General features: G+C 38.8%; 2 protein-coding genes across 3 annotated transcripts in view; one reads left to right on the top strand and one right to left on the bottom strand.

Annotated features, from left to right (window-relative positions):
• Positions 1 to 10,642, bottom strand: part of COG5 (component of oligomeric golgi complex 5) — a 284,211-nt gene extending 273,569 nt beyond the window's left edge. The window contains exons 1-3 of the mRNA XM_029233621.1: positions 10,495 to 10,642; positions 5,065 to 5,204; positions 1,431 to 1,488 (exon numbers count right to left, since the gene is read on the bottom strand). Of these exons, the coding sequence (XP_029089454.1) occupies positions 1,431 to 1,488; positions 5,065 to 5,204; positions 10,495 to 10,642 (346 nt within the window). The remainder of the gene's footprint in view (positions 1 to 1,430; positions 1,489 to 5,064; positions 5,205 to 10,494) is intronic.
• A 35-nt stretch (positions 10,643 to 10,677) lies between these two features.
• On the top strand, positions 10,678 to 26,073 carry DUS4L (dihydrouridine synthase 4 like). Of its 2 annotated transcripts, XM_029233619.1 has the most exons (7): positions 10,678 to 10,865; positions 16,173 to 16,309; positions 19,775 to 19,896; positions 22,389 to 22,506; positions 23,561 to 23,683; positions 24,464 to 24,690; positions 25,419 to 26,073. In XM_029233619.1, exons 2-7 carry the CDS (start codon positions 16,194 to 16,196, stop codon positions 25,676 to 25,678), a joined length of 966 nt encoding a protein of 321 aa, XP_029089452.1. In that variant the 5' UTR covers positions 10,678 to 10,865; positions 16,173 to 16,193; the 3' UTR covers positions 25,679 to 26,073. The 2 variants fall into 2 exon arrangements, with proteins under 2 accessions (XP_029089452.1, XP_029089453.1); XM_029233620.1 differs by lacking the exons at positions 10,678 to 10,865; positions 16,173 to 16,309 and adding an exon at positions 16,791 to 16,824 and having other exon boundaries at positions 25,419 to 26,072.
• Positions 26,074 to 27,401: the final 1,328 nt, after the last annotated feature.

Raw genomic sequence — 27,401 nt, 5'->3', positions numbered from 1 at the left:
TGCCCAGTGGTTAGGACTCGGCACTTTCACTGTGGTGGCCCAGGTTCAATCCCTGGTTGGGGAACTAAGATCCTACAAGCCATGTGGTGTGGCCAATTTAAAAAAAAGAAAAAGAAAAAGAAAACCGCAATGAGAAGTATTTCTGTTGTGATGATTCATCTACACCTAAATACACTCAAAATCAACGTACTACCATGACATCCCTATGGGTTTCTATAAAGGAAAAAAACCTTTATTCGTTTACAAAAATTACCATTAAAAACAAGGTATTATTTACTTGCTTCCAGAAACATATAAAAATATTATGAGATTAAAGAAAATTAATTTTCCAAAATAAGTCAGTACCTAGAGCCTCTTAATTTTCCCATGAACATAGTCTGATATCTATCCTAAATATTCAAATAACAAACCGTTATCTCCAAAATACTATGTTCTTCATCAGGATGCCTTAGAAACAGTGCATATGCTGAAAATAACATCTTTGAGTGCACATAAGAAATACTAGAGGAAGCATTAAAGAATATTGCATCACAGAAAGCAATATCCTTCTTCCTTAAGAATTTCATCAACATAGGGAAAAATCACTTAGCTTTCTTTTGATGTGCAATGATTAATAGTAATCACAACACAAGTGATAATGGAAAATACAATATTAACATTTCATATTTATGAGATGTAGTTTAATATAGAGAGAATGACAAATTCATAAAAGATGTAGTCAAACGAAAATAAGAGAGTTCATAATAAAAATCCAATGTATTATCATTCTACTATACTTTCTTTTTGAAAAGCATTTCAAAGAAATAGGAAAGAATTCAAGCCTATTTCCACTACTTTAGTGGAGTTAATTTTGTTTTTGTTTCTTTTTTTTTTTTGTCCACGCCACGCGGCTTGCTGGATCCTAGTTCCCCAACCAGGGATTGAATGTGCGCCCATAGCAGTGAAAGTGCGGAGTCCTAACCACTGTAACCACTGGAATTCCCCTGCTTATTTGTTTCAATTAACTAACAGTTATAAAAGCACTAAATATGTGCCAGGAATTGTTCAAAGCATTTTGTTAACTCATTTAATCCTCTAAATAACGTATTAGTACATATTAATACTCTTCCTTTATAGATAAAACTGAGGCACAGAAAGGTTAAGTAAGTTGTCCAAAGTCACACTTCTAGTAGGTGGGAAAACAAGGATTTAAACCCAGAGAGTTTAGCTCAGGGGTCAGCAAAGTTTTATTAAAGTTTTGTTGGAACACAGCCACACACATTCGTTTCCATATTACCTGGCTGCTTTCACCCTGTAACAGCAGAGTTTAGTAGTTGCAACAGAGACAGTATGGCCTGCAAAGTCTAAACTATTTACTTTCTGACCCTTCGCAGAAGTTTCCAAGCCCTGGGCTAGCTCTGTACAATGTATAATAGTTAATGGAACTATACCTTCCAAAGACTCAATCCCAGTTGCTTGTGCCAATAAATCTTCATGTCTGGCAACAACCTGAAAATCAAGAATGAATAATCAGCACTCCAAGTATTAAGTATTTTAATTTGTAACCACAAAGTAGAATTGAAGGGCTCTCTCTTTATGGAAAGTGGGAAAATGCTGGTACAAAAAATACAGGTTATAAAGGTGTGTTTGAGCTGAATGACTGGTGGGAACACAAACACGCTATAGCTCAACACAGAGCCAAAGATGTCTTTTCATTAGCCCCGTGGTTTCCTAGGGGGATGTGCAGGAGGAGTTCTGCCCAAACTGAAAAACAAAAACCAGCTAATTCTTGCCATGCTAATTAATACACGCTTCCCTTTTAAAGAGTGTTTTCAAACATCGGTTCTTTTAGTTCTTGCATTTAATTCAGCATCATCAAGACCACATTCTAATTTGGAAAGATAAAGCAGAGTCAGCGCCTCCCTAAACATCTCTCTGCTTCCAGCTTCCTAATGTCACAGCAAATCCTCTTCCCTGCAGAAGACTGGTATTTTTAAGAAAATTAGGGCAGTGTGAATAGTCATATCAAAAAAACCCCATAAAAGTTAAGAGTTAAAGGCTACACACAAGAGAGTCCTAGAAACACCAAGAAATCAAGCAAATCTTTAGAACAATGCAGGAATCCTTATTATTTTGTACCCTTTATTACAATGAATAAGAAGTTTCATGTCTAGTCTGTAAACTGAAGCTCCTAATCAGCAAAGATTCATTCAATGGAATGCCTAAATCCTCTACTTTGTCCTGTTTCACACGTCACTTGTCATTCTACCAAGTTCCTCTATCACATATCTAAAATAAGTGTTACTTTTGGACTCCTATGTCTCTTATCCAGAAGATATCTGAGTTCTCCCCAGTCCACTGATATGGTCATTAATGTGTCCATCCTAACAAGATGAATATTTTTCTAATTCTCTATTCTTTGTCCCTTGTGATACTCTGGAAAGGTTGAAAAGCCTAAAACTACAATTTCATAGACTCCCCTTTCCAACAGATTTAGAAGACAGAAGAAAGAGGAAAACTATCTTCCCATTACTGTTTCAGCTAGTAAGCAAAGTCCTGAGACCTGAGGATTTAGAGACAGTTGAGATAGCCCTATAGATCATTCCAGAGTTCAGTTACCAAGCACCCAGAAGCTGAACTTTAGCAGTGGCATGGGAGGTAACAGTAGGAGCTTCCAGGTCTCTGTGTTGCACCTGTGGTAGATCCTTCAACTCATTCTATTAGCTGTACATCCAATCCTCTGTATTAAATATCTTCCTGCTTTAAATACCTAGAGCAGTTTCTGCTTCCTGTACTAAAGCCCTGACTAATACATACTTCGGTACACCTTTTGTAATTTTAATCATCTCAATGATATATATATATATATATATTTTTTTTTTTTTTTTGCGGTACGCGGGCCTCTCACTGCCGTGGCCTCTCCCGTTGCGGAGCACAGGCTCCGGACGCGCAGGCTCAGCGGCCATGGCTCACGGGCCCAGCCGCTCTGTGGCATGTGGGATCTTCCCAGACCGGGGCACGAACCCGTGTCCCCTGCATTGGCAGGCAGACTCTCAACCACTGCGCCGCCAGGGAAGCCCCAATCTCAATGATATTTTAAATTATTTTTATTATATTTTATTTACTGGTTTGGTTAGCATTATCCCAATTTTGCTTCTGCAGAAAAACAATTGTAGCAGGTTTAGATCTCATACCAGGAATCAGAGACTTCCTCCACCCTACATCCAGAACCACTGTAAGCATAACTTGCCCCCTCTACGAGATGTTAAATGGATTTTAAGTTTTTACTGATTCCTTCAGAGAAGGTACTATATGCAAAGAATAAGGAAAATGCCAACCACAAAAAGGCAGAAAGAATTTCAGGTGGCTCCTGCAAAAAGCTACCCCCTGAGAAACCTAGGCAGAATTAAGTGCATTTTCCCCTGCTCCCACAGACACTTTGTACTATTCTATTTAAAACAGGCATCACTTGCCTGTCATTATTTCTGTCTGTATCTGCCACTGGTCTGTGAATACTTGGAGAGCCAGGAAATGTTTTCATTTTTCTATCCACACAGCCTAAAGCAAAGCCTGACAATTAAAACTGTCCTATAAATGTTTCTCAATAAGTATTGATCTCTAATTATATAATCAGAATTTTAAACTGACCTTAAAAGTCACCCCAGTCTGAACTAAGCTGTTCTTCTTTTTTTAAAGAACTGTCTATAATATATACTTCTATCTTTTTTTTTTAATAAATTTATTTATTTATTTATTTTGCGGTACGCGGGCCTCTCACTGTTGTGGCCTATCCCGTTGCAGAACACAGGCTCCGGACGCACAGGCTTACGGGCCCAGCCGCTCCGCGGCACGTGGGATCTTCCCAGACTGGGGCACGAACCCGTGTCCCCTGCATTGGCAGGCGGACTCTCAACCACTGAATTTATTTATTTTTTATTTATTTTTATTTTTGGCTGCATTGGATCTTAATTGCTGCGCGCAGCCTTTCTCTAGTTCCGAAAAGCAGGGGCTACTCTTCGTTGCGGTGTGCAGGCTTCTCATTGTGGTGGCTTCTCTTGTTGCGGAGCACAGGCTCTAGGCATGCGGGCTTCAGCAGTTGTGGCACGTGGGCTCAGTAGTTGTGGCTCGTGGCCTCTAGAGCGCAGGCTCAGTAGTTGTGGCACACAGGCTTTGTTGCTCCACAGCATGTGGGATCTTCCTGGACCAGGGCTCAAACCCGTGTCCCCTGCATTCGCAGGTGGACTCCTATCCACTGCGAAACCAGAGAAGCCCCAAACTGCTCTTTTAATTGATAAAGTAAGACACGAAAAACTTAAGGGAACATGTCTCATTATACCAGATCTAGGTTTCCTGGAAAATAGTTCATTTATTCATGCAATTTGTTCATTCATTTAAATATTTAAGTGCCTACTCAGAAAGAAAGGCAACACTAGAAAGTACACCATAAAACCACCCTATAAAAATCACAGAATTGTAGAAGAGGAAGGAACCTTCAAGATTTTCTACTACAATCTCCTCTTCCCCCTTATTCACTCCAACCCATTCCATAGGTTTTTTTCCTTTTCTAAAAAAAAAAAAAAAGCAAGACTCAAAGGCATTACATGATATGAAAGTTAACAGCACAACTGAGATTTGGACCTATCTCCTAACTCCCCCCATTGTGTTCTATCCACCACAAATTTATCAACTTTCTGTAATTTCATCAAATATTACATTTTGTGCTCATAAAGTGTGAACTGCTGGTGGGAACATCCCAGTTTTTCTTATTCACACTGTTCTGCTTCCAAAATTCTATTTTCTATTATCTTTATCAAAGACATCCTATTTTTTGCCTACCTATACTCTCTCCATATCAGTTAAGACGATGAAAACAAAGTATGAATAAAAGGTTTTGGAGAGATGGGCTTTTCAGTATTTTTCAAATAACAAAAAGTAGTTTACAGAAAACTTTTCAAAGATATACTTGGAAAAATATACATTTGTTCATGTAAATATGCATTTAGATTAAATAATAAAAGGATTATAAAAATGATATATTATCACTCTGCATTGAATAAATTGTATGATCCAGAAAATTGGAATTACCTGTAAGTGCAGTTCTTTATCCAACTGACTGATTCCTTGGGCAAGTTTTGCTAGCTGTTCAGCAATTACAGCTTGATGAATAGATCGAGAAGTATAAGTTTTTACATCAAAGTCTTCATTTAAAAAATCACTATAACACTCTGGGAAAAAAAATAAGAAAAAATCCTTATTAATTACACTGCACCAAACCACAGATATTAAACAACAGAACAATTATAATCATAGTTAACATATTTTGAGGTCTTTCTATACACCAGAAAGTACTGAAAAGGCTTTCTGTTGTAAATGAGAAGAGGCGGTAGCAACAGCAGAAGAGACTGGTAAAATTCACTAAGAACTTACTACACGTCAGGCACTGATATAAGCACTTTATACATACTAACTCATTCAATGTTCACACAACCCTGTTGGAACTATCATTCTCCCCGTTTCACAGGTGAAGAGACAGGCACAGACAGGACATGCAACTTGTGCAACTTCACTGTTTGAACCCAGGCAGTGCAGCTGCAGAGCCCACGCTCTGGACTACTATGCATATTCCTAAAAGCTAGTTTTTAATCAGTGAGTCAAAAGGAAAATATCGAGTAAAAGATTGAAAAAAAAAAAAAAAAAAACTACTAACCACAGCTTTTAACACAAGAAAACAAGGTCACTGACAATGACAATAGGAAAACTGACTGTATTTGATAATTATGGTCTCCAGCATCTCCAGACTGATGCACAAATACTGTTATAATAAAGTGAATCTGAAATTTTAATAGAAGTAGGCAAATGCAAACTTACAGGTATTACTGAAATTTTGGATTTATGGGTGAAATAAGTAAATGGAAAGAGAAACCATGTTGAAAGTAGACCCGTAAGAGAAAGAAAAAAAGGGACTTCCCCGGAACTCCAGTGGTTAAGAATCTGCGCCTCCATTGCAGGGGGCACAGGTTCAATCCCTGCTCAGGGAACTAAGATCCCGCATGCCAAGCGGTACAGCCAAAAAATAAATAAATAAAAATTTTAAAACAAGAAGTGATGCTAGATGTTAAGAAGATACCTTTCTGTACACAAATCCACAAATTTGTGGGTGAAAGTGGAGAGAATTGTGAACGAAAAATAGATACACAGAAGTGAAGTCAATGTAGGTATAAACAATTATCTCCTAGCCATATGGTAGATATACGTAAGACTGCCTTGACAGAGATTATGAAACTAACAAGCTATAAAATAGAGTACTTATAAGAAAACTTCAATTGTCTATATCCACTATAATGTACACTCCATGAGTTTGCTTTGTGTACTACCACACCCATAGAGCCTGAACAATGCCTGACACATGGCAGATGTTCAATACTGGTTGAATGCATGAATTAATCTATGTATCAGCTGGAAGTATCACTCTGCTAAAAGCAAAGACTCATTCTTGACTACTCTCAAAGTGTAGTGGAGTGAAAGAAGGAAACTGCTACTTTGGCCTTAATTCTGAGAACCCCATTTCCTTCGAGTTTGCCAAGTAGTTCTCAGAATTAAGGATCCTGTCAGGCAGACAAGTGGAGAAGGCTATTCCAAGAGGGAAGGTTTAGAGGCAGCAAATGTAATGGCATATTTTGAGGAATAAGGATAATACTGACTTAAGTATGTCTAGATCACAGTGTGTTTGGGGCAGAAAGGATAAAGAATGATAGGATTTGAGGTTCCAAAGGAAGGTTGGGGTGCAGTTTGAAAAGAGGCTGGTAAAATATTCAAAATGTTCAGACTATTTCCCATTTAAGGTTTTAAAGCCAAGAAAGAGCTCTGTTAGCCTTGTGTTGTAGAACAGTTTCTGGCAGCTGTACGGAGGATGACTGAAAAGGGATTAGCCATGCGGTGGTGCGCTGGGGCTGGCTCGGATTGGATCCTGAGAGCCAACTGTTAATCTCTCAGGAATTCTGTGAGCCAGTTGACATCACATGTAGGTATCTTAAAACTGACCGTGGGGGCTTCCCTGGTGGTGCAGTGGTTGAGAGTCCGCCTGCCGATGCAGGGGACACGGGTTTGTGCCCCGGTCCGGGAAGATCCCACATGCCGCGGAGCGGCTGGGCCCGTGAGCCATGGCTGCTGGGCCTGCGCGTCCGGAGCCTGTGCTCCGCAATGGGAGAGGCCACAGCAGTGAGAGGCCCACGTACCGCAAAAAAAAAAAACTGACCATGGTAAGGGTATTTACACCATGAAAATTAGCATACACTACAAAATCAGGGCTTCTTCTATTTTCCCAGGACGCTAATTTATGAACACACCCATGGAATAGAGCCACAGAGGCCAGTAAGGTGCTATGTTAACAGCCTAAGTGACAGGATGAAGACTAAGATAGTAGCAATAAGACTGTCAAGGAAGTGACAAATTTGACAAATATTCAGACACCATAATGTATAGGACTTAGAGACAAGCTGAAAGATGGGTGATTAGGTAAACCAAGAATTAAAGGATGATTCCCAAGTTTCTTGATTAACTGACATAGGGAATTCAGTTTTGCATAAAGTAGTCCACCAGGAAGCTTCGTATAAAGATGAACATGAATGTACCCCTGCCTCCAAGGAACTGATAACCTACGTGGGAACAAGCACACATCTAACTTACCACATACAATTAATGGTAACAGAGACTACCAAAGGAAAAGGTTAGAGGAGAGGGGTTAAAAAAAAAAAATTCATTTCACTTTTTCATGTGCAGAACCTATACTATTTGTTCATATGTAGATTTTTATATGTAGAATTAGTAGTGCTTGTTCACTGTCAAGAGAGAAATGTCCAGTAGAGAGTGGTTCTATAGCTCAGAAGAGGAGTACGGGCCATATGTGTATATTTGTATACATATTAATTTTCAAACTATGAAAAAAAGACCAGATGATTTAGGAAGACATTTTAGAATGCACAAAAAAGGAAAATGGGAACGGCAGAGCTCAGAAGCAGGAAAACACCAAAATTTGGGGGTAGATAGAAGAAATGAAAGCAATCACAGAAATTAAGTGTTCAGAGAGAAAGAAAAACAGGAGAAAACAGCAAAAAAACAGAAGGGACAGCTTAAAGAAAGTCAGTAGTGTCAAAGATCTTATAAAGATCAAACGCAATGAAGGCTGAATATTGGCCATTGGATTTGGCATCTGAAGACAGACTGTCCTTCGTGCTTCTCTTTTAGCTTTCTCATGCCTATAGGAGGCACATCAGAAACACCTCACAAAATTTCAAACTATGCATCTGCTGACCAACCCTATCAATCCTATCCTCTATCACTGGCAGACCCCTGACACAGTGGATCACTGTTACTGATGGAAATGTTTAATTCCTTAGGAATGTTGTGGGAGGGAAGAGTGGAGTGAACCACTGAATTAGGGGTGAAATGAAGACGACAAGCATCTAAAGAAAGCTGAAAAAGAACACTTAGAGAATTAGGAAATTTTTTAAAAAATGGAACAAGCCACATGAGGCAAGTATTTCAATAAAAGATTCGAACCCTTTCATAAGCTCAAGTAAGATAAAGACCGAAACAGTGTCCATTTGATTTATCCACAAGAAAGTCACTGGAGACCTTGGCAAAGCGATTTCAATGGCATAGAATGAGGGTAACTGGGTCCTTGAGGAGACAGGAAGAAAATCCAGAGCACCAAGGGGAGGGGCTGTCCTTAGGAAGGAATGGAGACTTCACTTCTTTTATAATTGAAAATACAACAGAAAAGAAGGAAGAAAGAATGACTGCAGGTTCAGGCTTAGTTTATAGGTTTAACCGCAAGAAATGGAAGAAGCGCATATCTAATAGATTTTTTTTTTTTTTTAGGGAACTTGAAAACCATTTGTTGAGCTTGAAGGGAGTGGTTTGAAAAGAGTAGATTTAAATAATTATTGTGGAAGATGGGAAAGAGAACTAAATAGGAAAATACAGAAAGCAGAATTGAGGACTGTTTACCCTCCAAAAACTGATTACAATTGCTGGAATGCACCCAACTGAAATAAATACCCATGCGCAGCATGTACTGTTTCCTCCACTTCACCTGGGAACGTCCTATTTACACCTCAAAACCAACTCCATCTAGAAAGCCTTTCCTGACACTCCTTTAAACCACTCCCAGTTATCATCCTCTTTTGTATTCATGTTTTACTTCGTATACAATTCTACTGCTACCCTTACAACACTATATTACGGTGCCTACCTTTCTAACTCTACAGGGCTATTTCTCCTACCAAAATGGTGAGCTACTTGAGGGTGGGAATTGCGTATGTATCAGGAGCTCAAAACTTGGTTAACCTGAATTTAAATTAAGGTACAAAGATGCATTAGCCAGAGATCCTAACCTAGAGAACATAATCTAGTTCAGAAAACATCATTAGTAACTTTTGACAAAAGTATGTAAATTATAATCAGAAGGCAAGGAATTAAGGGCAATAATAAAACATACAACACAGAAAACAAACAGTACTTTAGAATTTTATTTCATTCGTTTAGAACCTATTTGGGTCTACATATGTGTGCATATGCTTCTTTACTGTGATGTTCAATTTTTAAAAACCACTTACTCTGCACCTACTGTAGGCAAGGTACTGTTATTAACTCTGCAGAATATAAAAAGGGGTTTTACAATGAAGTAGAAAAGATTAAGTACACTAATTATTTTAATACAAGGTTGAACGTGATGGAGATTAGGGAAGAAAATTAAGAACAGATGAGAAGGATCTTAGAAATCTGAACTTTATTCTGAAAGAAAAGAAGTTTGGGGCATGTTAACTTCACGAATACAATTTTATGTGCTTCTCAAATATACTACGTCTAACTTATCCTCTTATTTCTAGAAACTTCTATCCAAAACTATCAATAAACTTGATTGCTATATTCAATACGTATAGTTAATCCCAGCCTGAACGAATGCTCCGAACCCTCCCCCACGTATGGCTGTGGATAAACGACTTGTAAAAAAAAAAAAAAGCGAGCTCGTAAGTGGGGCCACCTGTGCAGTCCAAAAATTTATTAACAGGGTATTAACAGGGGGATGTTTCCAACTCTACCTAAAAATGAGACCCCCTTCATCAAGCGCTTGTAATCTACTCTAGGTCTTACACTTCTCGTGGAATCAAACGCTTCACCTTTTGGTCAAGAACTGCGGTAGCAGTGGGTCACCGGGGGCGGGAACTCGGGACATCAGCGAAACCCCAGGAGCGTGGAGGGCAGAGTTGAAAGGAGGAGCCTCCAGAAATGAGGTGTCCCCAGGACACCCGGAAGGGAAGGGGACAGCAAGTCCCTGGAGAAACAGGTTGGCTAGGCCAGCACCCAGACGCCAGGGGGCCGGGCGGAGGGGAGTGGTCACGCCGAGACAGGAAAACTTTCCGCAAAGCGAAGGGTTGAATCCACCACTTGGGCCCAGGTGCGGAGCAGGACAATCCCCCAACCCCATGGCCCGGCCAGACCCCGACTCCTTACCGTCCTGCAGGAGCTCCCGGACAGTCGCTGCAGCCGCTCCGGAGCCCAGAGCTGGACGGCCAAGCAGAGCGAGGCCGCCATCGCCTCCTTCCATGTTGGCAGGTGCCGGGGAGATGGCGTCAGCAGCGGCGCGCCCCGCCCAGGTCATGACGCAGAATCAAGGCGCCGCCAGCTCCGCCCACCCGGCTGTCTTGGAGATTCCGCTCTGCTGCAGCTGGTGGGCTGACCCTGGCTGGGAACAGCGCGGGGCCCAGAGTAGGTGGGCGCCGAGGCCCCAGCGCACCAGGGAAGCTGAGGTCGTGGGGCCGGCGCTTTCTCCCGTCTCCCGCCGCGCTCCTGGGGCTGGCGGCGTTCCCTGGGCGGAAGAACAGGTGAGCGCCGGAACGCGGCGGCAGCGCTCACCTCTAAAGCAAGTATTTAACCTGAGAATGGGACCTCTCGATGGAAGCACTAGAAGAGAACGGAGGTTTCTGGTAGCTTCGTGTGCACGCCACAAGCACAGCTGGCGGGCGTTAATAGCTACCCACCTGTATCTATCACAACCCTTGCTTCGCGTTCTTGGGATAAAGGCAGGCGGGAAAAGCTTGGGGAGGAAAGTTGCCAGGGCTGAAAGTGGGGAGAATTAGGGAGAGCCGAGAGTCGGTTAAGTAGGAAGACTGAACCAGGAATAGATAAGTGGGACTCAGTCTCTGCTTACCCTCCCATGAGACAGCGACCTTAGGCTTTTTCTACCGCCTAGTTTCAGTCCTGAGCGACGCCAGACTTTTCCTTGTCACAAATTGATGGATTTTCCATCTCTCAACTAACAGTATTGGAGCTGTAAAATCATCAGGTTAATTCCCGTTATATCTTCTCCGCTGTTAACATCGGCAGTATTTACCTGTATTTCTCTCACGATAAATACTAGCAAGTTAACAGGTCAACCACACGTGTGCGAGAAGGTTAAGCATTTCTAACGTAAAAAAGAAACGTTAACTTTTCCTTCGTGTACAGTAAGTATGTATGCAGGGAACCTATTTTTCCCAGTGCCAGAGCTAAAGTTTCTCTTGATTCAGCTAACGGATTTTCGAGAATGTGATAGTAGTACTTAGCTGTGCCAAATGCCGTTCGAACATATTAGATGCCTGTAGCAACTCAAGCAAGTATGTCTCACCACACTGCATTATGCTTTCTCTCTGTCACAGAGGTTTTCCCCTAATATACTTTGATTTCAGTCACGGTGTGAATAGGATTGAATGTTCTGAATGGAGGTCTCACAAATTGCCAAGGGCAGTGTGCTGAGATTCACATTAGGTTTCATTATCTATAATACACAAAATTTGACTTCAGTAAATTTTGAATATTAATGATGAATAAGCAATCTTTGAATTATGGACTGTTTTTCCTTCCCTGGCTTTTACCTTGAAAATTTTTAGAAAAGTTACATAATATTCATTCATTCAATGAAGAGTTTTGAGTCTCTACTATATGTACCAGCATGAGTGTACAAACATTAGACTCAATCCCTGTCTTATCCCAGAGGAGCGAATGGGTAGGTAGAAACCCATTTAAACAAACAGTATTACCAGGTGCCTTGGAGGATGTGGATTTGTTTATTCCCAAGCTTGGCTGCCCATTAAAATCACCTGGAGAGCTTTAACAACCACTGATGCTTGCTTGCATCCTACGCCCTGAGATTCACATGTAATTGCTCTGGGGTATGGTTTGGGCATCCTGCTTCCTAAAATCTCACCAGCTCATTCTAATGTACAACCAAGATTAAGAACTACTGATTTATTCATTCAGCAAATATGTATTAAGGGAGGCCTTCTTCGTGCCATGTACTGGGACTACAAGAATGAATAAAGTACCACCTGTTGCACATGGATAAATACCTCTGGAGAGGTAGAAATTCAGTTACACAAGGTCAGGGAACAAGTGCACTGGTTACAACAAATTCCCCTTGATACTCTATGGTCTTTTGATCTATTTAGCTGGCTACCATCATACGAACTGGACTTGTCATATTGCTTTTAACTCTGCCTTGCATAATTACTGTTTTTGCATAATTATTTTTAAGCTCTGTACTTGTTGCCTGTTAAACGTTTGTAGAAACAGCTTACTCAATAGGGTGACTCTAGCTCAGTGCTTCAAGATGACCTCCAGTGCTTACAACCTAGATGGAATGTAGACTTTAGATGGGAAATTCCTGAGTGTTCTTCTTCATGCTCCTCCTTGTTACTCAAATGTGGCTTCAGTGGTTTCCAATCGCTATGCACTTTCCCTCTGACGTGGGACATGACAACCAGGAAACGCCCTTCCTGGTACCAAGGGACAAAACCCACTAAATATGGACAACCTGACTCTTGATCAGCAATGCTTTTGAGGAAAGATCTTGATCAATAGAGGGAAATGTGAAAATAAAGAAAACTTCATTTAAAGTGGAGTCATGAAGCCCTGAAGGGAAAGCTGTCATGTATGCACCACTTGTGGCTGCCTGCATAACCAGCAGGAAGAAGAACAATAAAAATTATTTAACAACAACAACAAAAGAATGAATAAGAGTGAAATTATTCTTGCTAAAGTCACAATGACCTAGTTGCCATTGGACACGTTTTAGTCTTAACTCTTCTGTGATGTTTAAGATGTTTATCCCCTCCCTCCTTCGTAATACTATTCCCTCTCTTTTGAATATCACATTTCAGATTTATTCCTCCCAACTCCAGAGTTCATCTCTCTGTCTCCTTTACATTCTTTTTTTTTCCCCTTTTACTTAAATGTTTGTGCTTCTAAGGATTTCTACAAGATATGGCATCCATAAGTACTTTGTCCATGTTTTTAGTTTCAACATATTACCTAAAGGTTAAAGACTTATCTCTAGCTTTTTCTTTAGTACCATATCTATATAACCAGTTATGAGGCATCACCACCTGGAAATCCCCTGAGCACCTCAACTTCAGTGTGCCCAAGCGTGGACTCGTTTCCCTCCCAAAGCCTGTTTCTCCTTCTGGTTCTCTGTCTCATTGATTGGAATGGCCATCCGCCCAGTCTCTAAAGCCAGAAGTGTACACATCATCCTAGAATTCTTCCTTAATTACACAACACGTGCTGTCATCAGGTGATTTCCACCTCCTAAATGTCTTGCTAGTTTATTTTTATTTCTAAATAGCTCCTAAATGTGTTCCCTTTCCTCTATCCTCATTCCTGGAGTCCCAGGTCAGATACTCATTACACACGGCTTGGTCTACTACAGTGGCCTCCTTACTGATATTTTACCAACAGCCCTAATCCCTCCATCGAAATCTTTCTGAATCAGAAATCGGACCATGTCATTTCTCTGCTAAAATTTTTCAATTACAACTAGTATACAAGGAGAGACAAACAACTTACACAAAAATATATGCCCATGGAAGTATGTCATTTGCACAAGTTAACATGTTGAGTGCATATGTAAAAATCACCCACAGAGGAGGAAAAATGGCTGAGAACCAAGGCCCTACAGTTTAAAATCTAAAATATCTTAACCTGGTGTATAGGCCCTCTCATGCCCTTTCTAGTCTAGTTACAACTCAAGCAATGCTGAACTGTTGTTAATGGTTCACTGAAAACATCAAGCATTTTCATGCTGCTGTGGCTTTTTACATGTTCTCTGTAACTAGACACTTCCCCATCTTCCATGTAGTGTCAGCTCAAGATTTCCTTCATCCATTATTTTTTTTTTTTTTTTGCGGTACGCGGGCCTCTCACTGTTGTGGCCTCTCCCGTTGAGGAGCACAGGCTCCGGACGCGCAGGCTCAGCAGCCATGGCTCACGGGCCCAGCTGCTCCGCAGCATGTGGGATCTTCCCGGACCGGGGCACGAACCTGTGTCCCCTGCATTGGCAGGCGAACTCTCAACCACTGCGCAACCAGGGAAGCCCCCTTCATCCATTATTGACTTCCCTCACTTCTCTAGACAGTTATTTCTACAGTGCTTAAATTGTGTTTGAGTGTATTAGCATTATTGTGTAAGTTTGTCTAATACATTTTCAAGGATACAGAAAATATATTTTCATCTGTGTTCCCAACATGTAGCAGAAACTTGATATTTGTTGAATGAATAAAAATAAGATCAACTGGGATTCCAAGAAGATTGTCAGAGTCATCAGGATGGGGGATTATGAGTACAGAGACTCTGTGAGCCAGTGAAAATGGGCTCAAGGTTTAACTAAAGGTACCACTTAGTTGACACACCTGCAGGAGATGGAGAGTGAAGGACAAGCCCCAAGTTTCTGACTTGAGTGCGTAGGGATGGATTGTGATGGCATAACCAGGATCTGGAATGCAAGGGAGATGAGACAGGTTTGATGCATGAAAAAGCGACTACCTTTTTTTTGCTTTATACTTTACCTATGTAGGCGGCTTACATCTTTCTAATCATGAACTTTTGTTTAAAAAAATAAGCTAGTAACTCTCTAAATATTAAGTTAAACAGTAACAGTGATAAAGTGATGAACAGTGATCAGTAAAACTAGCTTATCTTATTCCACCTGTACATTCTACCTAAGGAAATTGAAATTATTGGTTTATATTTAGGTTATAACAGTACTTTCAGGATTAGCCAAACAAGAAATTGCATGTGGAGCAATTAGACCTTTCTGAAGTTGGCCCATATATGTTTTTAAGTTGGTAAGGCCAAAATTGGAATATGGAAAGCAGCCAACACTATGAAATGATAGGATTTTAAGTACAGTATAGCAACTATAAAACACAGGAATTACCTAATTTAATCACTTCTCCCTCTTTGGGTATAATAGTGATTTACTATGCAATTATGTGATTACAATTGAGATTTTCATGAAACGATGTTCATGAAACATTTAAATGCTTAAAAATAATAATTAAAGGTTTGTTTGCCTTCTGATTCAAATAAAAAGAATAGGATTTGAGAATAAGAGTAAACATATTCTTATATATGGGGAGATCAGCTCGTTGTTTTGTGACCACCTAGATGGGTGGGATAGGGAGGATGGGAGAGAGGGGATATGGGGATATATGTATACATATAGCTGATTCACTTTGTTATACAGCAGAAACTAACACACCATTGTAAAGCAATTATACTCCAATAAAGATGTTAGATAAATAAATAAATAAACCAGTACATCTTTTGAAATGCTGACTACTTAAAGTTGTTCTGTTACTGCCATTTAACTTTCCTGGATAAAACAAGGTATTTCAAAGTGCCAGACATACACAGTACTATATATGAAATGATTCAAATCAAATTTGTTGGTTAATCAATGCCAAACAAAGTAAAATGGAAAATCTAAAAAAGTAACATGGAAAATCGTAATATGTATTCTAGGAAGATATCTTGTGGTTTTCCACATCCTGATCATTTATAAATTTGAGCAGAAAATGTTACAGTAGTGGGTTAAGTATAGAATTCAAAACTGTTAGTGTTTGACTTGAACAACAGTAATTTGTACAGAATATAAATGTCATAACTGCACAGTGAGCTGAAAACTATCTGTGATTTATAAATAGAGGCAGAATTCAGTAGTATCCTATTCGATACTGTGAAAAGAAGCTAAGAAGATTCCTAAGCCCGCAAAACCTGATGAAAAATACGTGTTCTTGGCAATTGAAATTGTAAGAATGATGGGATTCATCAAGTGAAAGTGCCTTTTCTCTACGCAAACTGGTTATCTTTTTCAGGTTTGAAACAAATCTGTATTCATGAAGAGTGACTGCATGCAAACCACAACATGTCAAGAAAGAAAAAATGATCCAATAGAAATGCTTCATTCTGGGCAGCTGGTAAAAGTCTGCGCCCCAATGGTGCGATATTCAAAGTAAGTATTGTTAAATGGTTAATGAGCTTAGGTGTGATTTCCTTTTTATGCTCTGACTTCTTAAAAGTAAGACCACCCCACCACATGGGATCTTCAAATGCCTAGCTTTGGGACCAGGGTCCGGGCTTGAGTCCTCATGCTGCCAACTGCCTGGTATGTGTATGATCTAAGTGGTCAGACAGTATTTGTCTCTTTGAGACTGGCTTATTTCACTGAGCATAATATCCTCAAGGTTCACCCATGTTGTACCATGTATCAGAATTTCCTTTTTTTTTTTTTTTTGCGGTACGCGGGCCCCTCACCGTTGTGACCCCTCTCGCCGCGGACCACAGGCTCTGGACGCACAGACTCAGCGGCCACAGCCCACGGGGCCCAGCCGCTCCGCGGCATGCGGGACCTTCCCGGACCAGGGCACGAACCCATGTCCCCCGCATCGGCAGGCGGACTCTCAACCACTGCGCCACCAGGGAAGACCCAGAATTTCCTTCCTTTTTAAGGCTGAATAATATTCCATTGTATGTATATACTACATTTTGTTTATCCATTCATCCCAGCTTGAGTTGCTTCCATCTTTTGACTCTTGGGAATAATGCTTCTGTGAACATGGATATATAAATATCTTTTTGAAACCTTGCTTTCATTCTTTGTGGTATATGCCCAGAGGTGGAATTGCTAGATCATATGACAAATCTATTTTTAATTTTTGAGGAATTGCCCTGCTATTTTCCATAGCAGCTACACCATTTTATATTCCTGCCAGCAGTACACAAGAGTTTAGTCTCTCAGCATTCTCATCAACACTTGTTGTCTTCCAGGGTTTTTTTGTTGTTGTTTTAATAGCCATCCTAATGGATGTGACTTACTGTGGTTTTTATTTGTATTTTTCTAGTGATGTTGAGCATCTTTTCATGTGCTCATTGGCTATTTGTATATCTTCTTTGGCACAATGTCTCTTCTAGCCCTTTGCCCATTTTTGAATCAGATTGTTTGGTTTTTTGTTGTTACTGTTGTGTTTACTCTGGAGTTTTGAGAATTCTCTAGACTAGATACTACTCTTGTCAGATATGTGGCTTGCATATATGTTCTCCCAGCATGTTGCTTGTCTTTTCATCCTCTTAACAGGGTCTTTGGCAGAGCAAAAGTTTTTATTTAATGATGAAGTCCATTTTATCAGTTTTTCCTTTTGCAAATTGTGCTTTTGTTGTCAAGTATAAGAAATTTTTATGTAGCTCTAGATATTAAAGATTTTGTCCTATGTTTTTTCTAAAAGTCTTTTAGTTTATGGTTTACATTTAAGTTCATAATTTTTAATTAATTTCTGTCTAAGTGTGAGACTTAGTCTGAGGTTTGTTTGTTTGTTTGTTTTTGCCTGTGGATGTCTAATTACTCCAGTACTATTTGTTGAAAAGGCTGTCTTTCCACTATTGAATTACTTTTGCATCTTCATCAAAACTCAGTTGAGCATGTTTGTATGGTTCTTTTTCTGCATTCTCTGTTCTAATCCCTTGATCTATGTGTCTGTCCCTCTACCAATACCACAGTCTTGATTACTGTAGCTATATAATGTCCTCAAATTAAGTAAACTTAATAAATCCCACTTTTCTTTTTCAAAATTGTTTTAGCTATTCTAGTTCCTTTGCCTTTCCAAATAACTTTTTAGGATGATCTTTTCTAAACCTACAAAAAAATCCTGCTGGATTTTCCATAAGAATTGTATGAAAATGCGTATCAGTTTGGGGAGAACTGAATTCCCTACTGTGTTGAGTCTCCTCATGAACACGGTATGTCTCTCCATTTATTTAGATCTTCTTTGATTTCTTTCATCAGTGTCGTATAGTTTTCAACGTACATTTTCTGTACATATTTTGTAAGGCTTACACTCCAGTTATTGTACTTTTAATTTCAGTGTCCATGTGTTCATTGCTGGTGTATAGAAGTAAAATTGCTTTTTGTGTGTTGACCTTACATTATGTGAACTTGCTATGTTTACTTATTGGTTCTAGGACGTCCCTCTTACAAATTCCTTAGGATTATCTAAGTAGACAATCATGTCATCTGCAAATAGAGATAGTTTTACTTCCTCCTTTCCATCAGATGCCTTTTGTTTCTTTTTCATGCCTTATTGCACTGACTAGAAGTTGCAGCACTGTACTGAATAAGAGTGATGAGAGCAGACATCTTTCCCTTGTTCTTGATCTGGAGGGAAAGTATTCTTTCACCTATAATTGGGTTGGCCAAAAAGTTCATTTGGGTTTTTCCATAAGATCTTACGGAAAATATATATAAAGATCCTAATATAATAATAAGTGTAGAATTTTTTGTGGATGTTCTTTATCAGGTTGAGAAAGTTCCCTCTATTCCTGTTTTCCTGAGAGGCTTTTTTTTTAAATCATGAATACTGTTTTGTCCAGTGCTTTTTCTGCATCAATTGATACAATCATGTGGGGTTTTTTTCTTTAGCCTGTTAATGTGATGGATTACAGTGATTGATTCTGAATATTGAAACTTCTGTTTTAACTAGCTTTTTCTGACACCACCACAGCAGGGGAAGGATGAGAAAGCACCACCTCATTACTCTCAGGTGGAGGTAGAAGCCTAGGTTTTCCACTTGGTCTCCTTTGACATCCCGGGGGCACGAGGCTCCTCATTACTGCTGAGCAGGGGTGAGAGTTCCAGCTCCCCATGCAGGGGGTGGCCTGGTAACTGCTGGGCAATGATGAAAGTCCTGGCTCTTCACTAAGCATTCTCTAACACTACTCCCGGAGAAAGGGAGAAGGGCACCTCACTGCTGCAGGGTTGGTGTGGAATTCCAGGCTCCCCAGATGGTCTCCGCTGATACTCTCCTTGTTACTGGCCAGCAGGGATTAAAGTCCCAGCTCCCTACCTGGCCTTCTCTAACACCACCGTGGAGGGGTGTTGGAGAACTTTGTGACAGCTTTGGAACGGTACAAGTGTAAGCTCCCCACTCGACTTTCACTTGTGGAGGTGAGGGCCACAGTTTTTTCGCTGGTGTTGGGCTGGAGTAGAGCCATTATTATTTTAAAGCTTGCTAGGCTGCCCCTTTTTTGGTGCCTTGGCTAGAGAGCAGGCTTTTGCTGGGGCTGTTTTTGTCTGCACCCATTGCTATTTCCAGGTTGCCATCTTCTTCAGCTTCAAATCTGGGATGTTTGAGGCAACGAGAAAACCCAGGGAACTCACCATTGTCGTTCCTTAGGTCCTGCCCGAGGTCACTAGCCTGCCTGCTCTCTTCTCGCCACCTTTCAGAGTTTCCGTACGTTTGTTTTGTATATGATATCCAGAGCTCTTAGTTATACTAAGCAGGAGGGATAGGGAAGAGTACATCTACTGCACTTTCCCATAGGCAGAACTTTTCTCTAATAAATATTAAATATTTAATAATTAACTAAACTAAACTCTGATTATGGTGCTTTCTAACTGCCTAATTAAAGTTTTATATGCTCTCAGGTTGGCTTTTAGAACACTGGTAAGAAAATACAGTTGCGATCTGTGCTATACGCCAATGATAGTTGCTGCTGATTTTATCAGATCTATAAAAGCCAGAGACAGTGAATTTACCACAAACCAAGGTATGTGAAAGCTAGAGTTTGCTGCCTTTGTAAAACTTTAAAAACAAAACAACAAAACTCAACACTCTTGTCTAATCAGAGACAACACAATTCGGAGATTTTATTTTTAAATCTTTCAGTTTCTTATGGTTTTTATAAATTTTTAAAAATATGTTTTTATTCAGTACCTTGTAAACTATGGATAATATATCAAAGTTTTAGTCAGCCCCATTCTCTCACCTAGACTATTGGGTTAGATTCCTATCTCACTGCCTCCAGTCTTATCCCATTTCAAACTACCCTCCAGACAGCCCCAAGTGACCTCTCTAAAATGTAAATTTGATCACTTCTTCCTGCTCGCAACCTTCCTTAGACTTCTCATCACCTAAAAGAGTGGTTCTTAAAGTGTGATTTCCCAGACCAGTTAACATCGGCATTATCTGAAAACTTGTTAGAAATGGAAATTCCAGACTCCACCGCAGGCCTACTGAATCTGAAACTCTGGGTATGTGTCGGGCAATCTGTTTTAAAAAGCCCTCCAGGTGATTCTGAGCTTGTTAATGATTGAGAGCCACTGACCTAAGGAGTAAAATTCCAGCACGTGTGGACAATATACAAAGTTCTTCATGATCTGGCCTCTGAATACGTGTTCTGCAGCTTTATCTTCCATTAGTTTCTCTCCATGGCCCACCAACTTTATTCTTCAAAATACTAACTTATTGGGGCTTCCCTGGTGGTGCAGTTGTTGAGAGTCTGCCTGCTGATGCAGGGGACACGGGTACGTGCCCCGGTCCGGGAAGATCCCACATGCCGCAGAGCGGCTGGGCCCGTGAGCCATGGCCGCTGAGCCTGTGCGTCTGGAGCCTGTGCTCCGCAACGGGAGAGGCCACAACAGTGAGAGGCCCGCATACCGCAAAAAAAATATATATATATACTAAGTTATTTTAAGTCCTTGAACATGCCCTCATCTCTCACACTTCTCTACCTAGAATGTCCTTCTTAGTCAGGCCTATCCCCGCATCCCTATCCCCCTGGGAAAGGACAGTTCATGCTTCTTAATGCTCTAAAACTGTGACCAAGGAACTTGCCTAATCACCCTCCATTCATGTCCTGTCTCGAAAGCCCCGGCTTTTTGTTGTACTTAATCCTACTGTACTGTAATTTCCTCCTCACATGCCTGTCTCTCCCACTAGACTGTGGGCTTCTTAAGGGTTGGAATTCTTTCTTGTTGATTTGTATCCTCAGCTTCTAGCACAGCATTGAAAATATATTTGACCAATAAATGGTCGTTAGATTGAAATTTTATAACTCTCTTGCGTTACAAAGGAGAAAGCACCCTACCTACCTCCTCAGGAAAAAGCAAATTCTCCTATCCCATAGATAATCCTGTAAATCAGTGGATTGCCATAGAAATTCTGAGTCAGTAGAACTAGAGCGATACCCAGAAATCTGCATTTTGGTAAACACCCAGTGAATCTGATACAGGTAGTCCTCAAAAAAAACTTTAGAAAAATTAAAATACATCTATTCAGAATTTATAACACCCAAAGATGAGAAAAATGTGTCCTTTAAAACCTAGGAAAGCTCTGATACATTTGGCTACGTTAAAATTTAGACTTTTATATAAAAAAAAAGAGCACAGATATTCTCAAAGACAAATGAAAAACTGGGGAAAATATTTATAATATTTTTGATGTTTATGATAGCAGAGCTAATTTCTTTGTTTTATTTTTTTAATTTAAATAATATGAAAAAAGGAGCAACTAAAAGAAAAATTGTACATAGAGAACTACACAAAGAATATGGAGAGAGAGGCTACAAATAAAAAAATATGCTGTTGGGTATACAGTGTAGGATAAGTTGTAAGGAAATCAGAACTGTCATCCACACTGGTGTATATCTATATTGGTAAACTCTTGAAAGAAGATTTTGTAATGTCTTTCAAAATGTTAGATGCCCACCCAGGAGTTATACATACTCCTAGGAATTTACTTCATGAATATACTCACAAAAGCATGTATATGGAGTATCTTCATTGCAGCATTGTTTGCAAGAGCCGCAAATGAAAAATAATCTATGGTCCACCCATCACAGTGGAATACGCCACTAAAAAGAGGAAAATAGGTCTGAATACAGATCCCAGATACATCCGGGGGAAAACACAATATGGATAGCAACGTACATAGAATGTTCACATTTGCTTAAATTTTATAGGTATTCATAAAATTGTTCTAGAATGCAGTAAGCTAATTACCACCTTTGGGAAAGGGGTCTGTTTGGCAAGAGTGTTGTACTCTTCATTTTATCAAATTTTTTCCTATTTGAATTTGTACCAAATCTAAATTGCATGTAATTTAAAATATTTTAAATTATTTTAATGCTATCTTGTTTGAACAGATGCTTCTTAGGCTAAAAATTGTTACTTTATCCTGTACAGACATTAGAATTTGGTATCTCGTGTGCATGTGTGTGTGTTTCTGTGAATTTTAATGTTGAGCTATTTGTTTTATCAGGTGATTGCCCATTGATTGTTCAGTTTGCTGCTAATGATGCAAGAATTTTGTCTGATGCTGCTCGTATAGTCTGTCCTTATGCGAATGGAATAGACATTAACTGTGGTTGTCCTCAGAGGTAAAGCTCAAAGAAGTTGGAAGAATTTTCAAAAAGATTAGGAAAAACTATGTGAACATGGTAAACTATCATTCTGGTATTCCAAAAATTAAAAAGTAAGGAAAATAGAGATAAAGAACTTGGGCTCTAAATAAGAAGCAAGAAAAAATAAGGAAATATTATTTAGAAACATACATGCAAAGATATTTTCTGATGGCTACAACAATATATAGACCCTTAACAAGTTTTTGTCTCACCTCACCACTAGAATTTTTTTTATGTGTGGATCTGCCTTGAACCTCATCCATAAGTAATTATGTGAGACTGATGTTTATGGCAATCCCTAAAATGTATTTTTACTGCTCTGTCAGACATACTTGCTCTAAACACTATGATTCTATGATTTGGGAGATCACTTGTTTTCTCTTACTTAATTTCAATTATAAGAAAACCTTCTTATAATTACCTTTTCTTCCTATACCATAGTTATTTGGTTGAGTCTGAGTAACTGGGTGTTGATAGGATGTACTTATTTTGACGATAACATCCCTACCTTCCTGGCACTATACTAGATTATCTGTCAATAATTCAAAATGTGTTCAAAGAATAAAATCAAGGTTTTATGTATAGCATAATCCAAATCAGATTAGATATATTTGAATACTCATTAGGAGAGTTCAGTAAGCTGTTTAGTGGTATTGGAATGCTGTAAGCCAAAAATATCTTTCCTCTAAAGATTAATAAAACCTCTTGTTATGTACAATAAACATCAAATTTGGAATTTAAAAAATGTGAAGTAATTGCAGTTACAAATACTTAAATCTGTTTTGGTTGAATGAACTTTAATTTTCTCACTTGCCAGTGAAAACCATTTCCCCTAAGTATTTCTTGATCTGGGAACATGTTTTCCTAATCTCAATACACTTAGAAGTGTTGGATCTATGAATTTTAAAAATCTGGTTCCATTCCAGGTTGCTAGGTAGAGAAATAATAAATGCACTTACTGTGCTTTTAGAATTGTATCTTCTCTTCCAGCTGATAACAATTTATTTGTTGTTGTGTTTACTTTATGAAGGTGGGCATTGGCAGAAGGTTATGGAGCTTGCTTAATAAACAATCCAGAGCTTGTTCGAGACATGGTGAAACAAGTAAGAAATCAAGTGGAAAATCCCAGATTTTCAGTATCTATTAAAATAAGGTAAAGATAATATTTTAATCTACTGACAAGATAGTCCATTACTCAGGAAATAAAAGAATATTCCTTTTGTCTGAAGGTGTGGAGATGTCTACTCTTAGTAAGTAGGCATCTAGTATATGAAAATGTTAAAACAAAACATTTAGTAAATGAATAGATACCATAATTTTTATTTATAATCCAAAACAATTTCTTCTTCACATTTTTAAAGAAAAATTAAAATATCCCTTTATTATTAAAAACTCTCTCCCAAGAGAAACAACTTTTTCCATGTACTATTTAATTAACTAATGCTAAGAGATATTCCTGATACCAAGAGTAGAAAATAGGAATGATATTTGCACTAAAATTTCACAGTGAAAAGAAAATAAACTAAAAATTAGTCTTTTGGTGACAGGTTAAAAACAAATCTCAAGATAAAGTATTATAATTCTCCCACTTGCGGATTGGAGCATGCACAGCAAATATTAAGATAGCACCTTTCAATGCATCTGTGACAGTACTTTGATGAATCTTTCAGTTATCAAAGCCAAAAGAGAGGAGCACTGGGTAAAAGTTATTTGTCATCCTATTGTTACCGATAGTGAAATAGCTAAATTCAGGGTCTTGAATGGGAACTGATTCCTGAACAAAACCTCACTGATAGCGGCACGTGGTGATAATATGATATAGCATAGCTAAACTAAATAATGTAACAGATGAAATATTTTTCTATTTAGTTTATTGATGTTAGCATTAAGATTTGTGTGCTGTGAAAAGATAGATATGATTTTGAAATTATAGGATCCATGATGACCTTACAAGAACTGTAGATCTTTGTCGAAAGGCTGAAGCGACAGGGGTTTCCTGGATTACAGTCCATGGAAGAACTGTTGAAGAAAGGCATCAGCCAGTTCACTATGAGGCCATTAAAATAATTAAGGAAAATATGTCTATACCTGTAATTGCTAATGGAGACATCAGAAGCTTAAAAGAAGCAGAAAATGTGTGGCATATTACTGGGACAGATGGTAAGAAATAATTACTTTAGGTTTTTTGTTTTTTATTTAGCAGAAAAATTAAAAAGTGGGGGTGGGAGAATAATGTTAATGTGATTTTCATTATTTTTCTTTCATATGGAGCCATATTTTCCTGTTTTACCAATTTAAGCCAAGCAATTTACTAAAATGATGTTAATCCATCTACTTAGAAACAACAGATTATTTTAATTGGGGTAAATTAGTTCAGTTAATTCTCTGCCACCATCTCATCCAGTTAGTGACCACTAGAGCCTATAGAATTCGTGAATCCAAGAGTGGTCATAGGAAAAAAAAAAAAAAAAGAGTGGTCATAGGAGCCAAAGAAACCCCAGACTGCTATGCAGTTTCATTATCCCCTTCAACTTTGGCATACCAAGCCCTGTGATACCTATTGCTGGATGAGAGAATGCAGATAAACTTCAAGCAAACCCAATTTATGACAATCCAGATTTACTCTTAAAAAAATCCGGAAAACTAATTTTTTAATGTAGAAGTCTTTAAAATATAAGAAAAAAAGTCTTGTGAGTTCATTTACACTTAATTGGTTTATAAAAAATACCAAAATGAATCCTTTAATAAGAATTAGTCTAATACAAGGGCATTGTGAAACCTTGTAATAATACTTTATTTTTGAATATTCTCAGTTTGTTTCATTGAGTTTGACCCTATAACCATGAGTTCTTAATGTGTGGACAAACGTGATGTGCTTTAATTTATAGGTGTGATGGTTGCAAGAGGACTCTTAGCCAACCCGGCCATATTTGCTGGATATGAGGAAACCCCACTGAAATGCATCTGGGACTGGGTTGACATTGCTCTTGAACTTGGAACTCCTTATATGTGTTTCCATCAACATTTAATGTACATGATGGAAAAGATAACTTCGAGGCAGGAAAAAAGAATATTTAATGCTTTGTCAAGCACATCAGCAGTCTTAGATTACCTTACAGACCATTATGGGATTGACTGGACTCCCTAAATTATTTTCTATCTTTAGTGAAACCACCCAGGGTCACATCTTGGTTTTCACTTTGAATCAGTGGCTCTCAAACATTAGTATAAAAACAATGCCCTGACAGAATTTTTAAAACTCATTCTTAGACCATATCCTCAGAGATTCTGATTCAGTAAATCTCTAGGGTGGACCCAAAATTTAGTTTTAAAGAAGACCCCAGGTGGTTCAAACATTGACAAACATTGCTCTGAATCCTATTATGAATTTAAAACTGTAAGAATTTTTTTCTTAAAGGAATCATGTTTTTAACATTTTTAAATAAATAAAACTTTTTATTTTGATACTAAAAGTATGACTCATGGTATCTGTAAGTTAACATTAGGTATGTTTTAAATGAAAATAAGAGAAAAGTGTGAACAAATTCCAACATCTGTATAAAATGAAAAGGAACAAGAAATTCTGTATAGAATTGCATTCAGGGCTTAAATTAAAAGTTCAGATTGGAAAATCAAACTGCTACTTCCTAATTCATGAATTACACACCTCAAGGTATTTCTTTAAATTGTATGTAATAGAAGTTAATTAGATGTGATGTTTTCTATAATTTAAAACTAAGATTCCGTGAAATTCTTTAAATGATATTAAATTTGTTACATTTCGAGCCTTCTAAATCTTTAGAAGATTGAGAGCTTGGTAAATATACCTGTACGTAAAATGATGTTAATTTCTGTCCCCCACATCTTAAATATAAAAAAATTTGGTAGCTAATCTGGAGATGATTACTCAGTCAGCCCTCGATGCTAGACCACTTTGTATATGGGACTTGAGCATCCACAAATTTTGGTACCCACAAGAGTCCTAGAACCAGTGCCCCACAGATTCCAAGGGACAGCTGTGTATTTGAAATATTATTTCCTGGAGAACAGTAACCAGGTTTTATTTTTAATTTAAAAACCTAATTTTCATACCCTGTTAATAGTAATGTTATTTTTATGCTTCCCAGCAGTTGATGATAATTTTAACTTTAAAGTTCCATGGTTTAGGGAATTCTCTAGCGGTCCAGTGCTTAGGACTCCTTGCTTTCACTGCCAAGGGTGCAGGTTCAATTCCTGGTGGGGGAACTAGGACCCCTGGAAGCTGTGTGGCACAGCCAAAAAAACTAAAAAAAATTTTTTAAATAAAGTTCCATGGTTTGGGGATGTCACTAACAGAATTTTGTTGGTGGTTAATGTGCCACTGCAAGAATTATCTCAGGGACTTCCTTGGTGGCACAGTGGTTAAGAATCTGCCCGCCAATGCAGGGGACATGGTTTCGAGCCCTGGTCCAGGAAGATCCCACATGCCGCGGAGCAACTAAGCCCATGTACCACAACTACTGAGCCTGTGCTCTAGAGCCCGCGTGCCGCAGCTACTGAGCCCACACGCCGCAACTACTGAAGCCCGCTGGCCTAGAGCCCGTGCTCTGCAACAAGAGAAGCCACTGCAACGAGAAGCAAGTGCACCACACGAAGAGTAGCCCCCGCTGGCTGCAACTAGAGAAGGCCCGCAAGACCCAACACAGCCGCCCCAAAAAAAAAAATTATCTCAGGTTAAGATAAAACAGTTCTGTAATTAAGATATTGGTCTATATTACCAACATAAAAACTGTTATAAGGAGACAATTATCTAAAACTGCTTAATTCAACAGTTTGGGAATATTAAATAAATCCTTTTTAACATAAGCACTATGTTGCCATATTTTTTTTTA

This window comes from Monodon monoceros, unplaced genomic scaffold, assembly GCF_005190385.1.
Source record: "Monodon monoceros isolate NGI ecotype Baffin Bay Population unplaced genomic scaffold, NGI_Narwhal_1 Super_Scaffold_2, whole genome shotgun sequence".
Classification (NCBI taxonomy): domain Eukaryota; kingdom Metazoa; phylum Chordata; class Mammalia; order Artiodactyla; family Monodontidae; genus Monodon; species Monodon monoceros.
The sequence above is the reverse complement of the archived record's forward strand: the minus strand, read 5'-3'. Positions and strand labels throughout refer to the sequence as shown.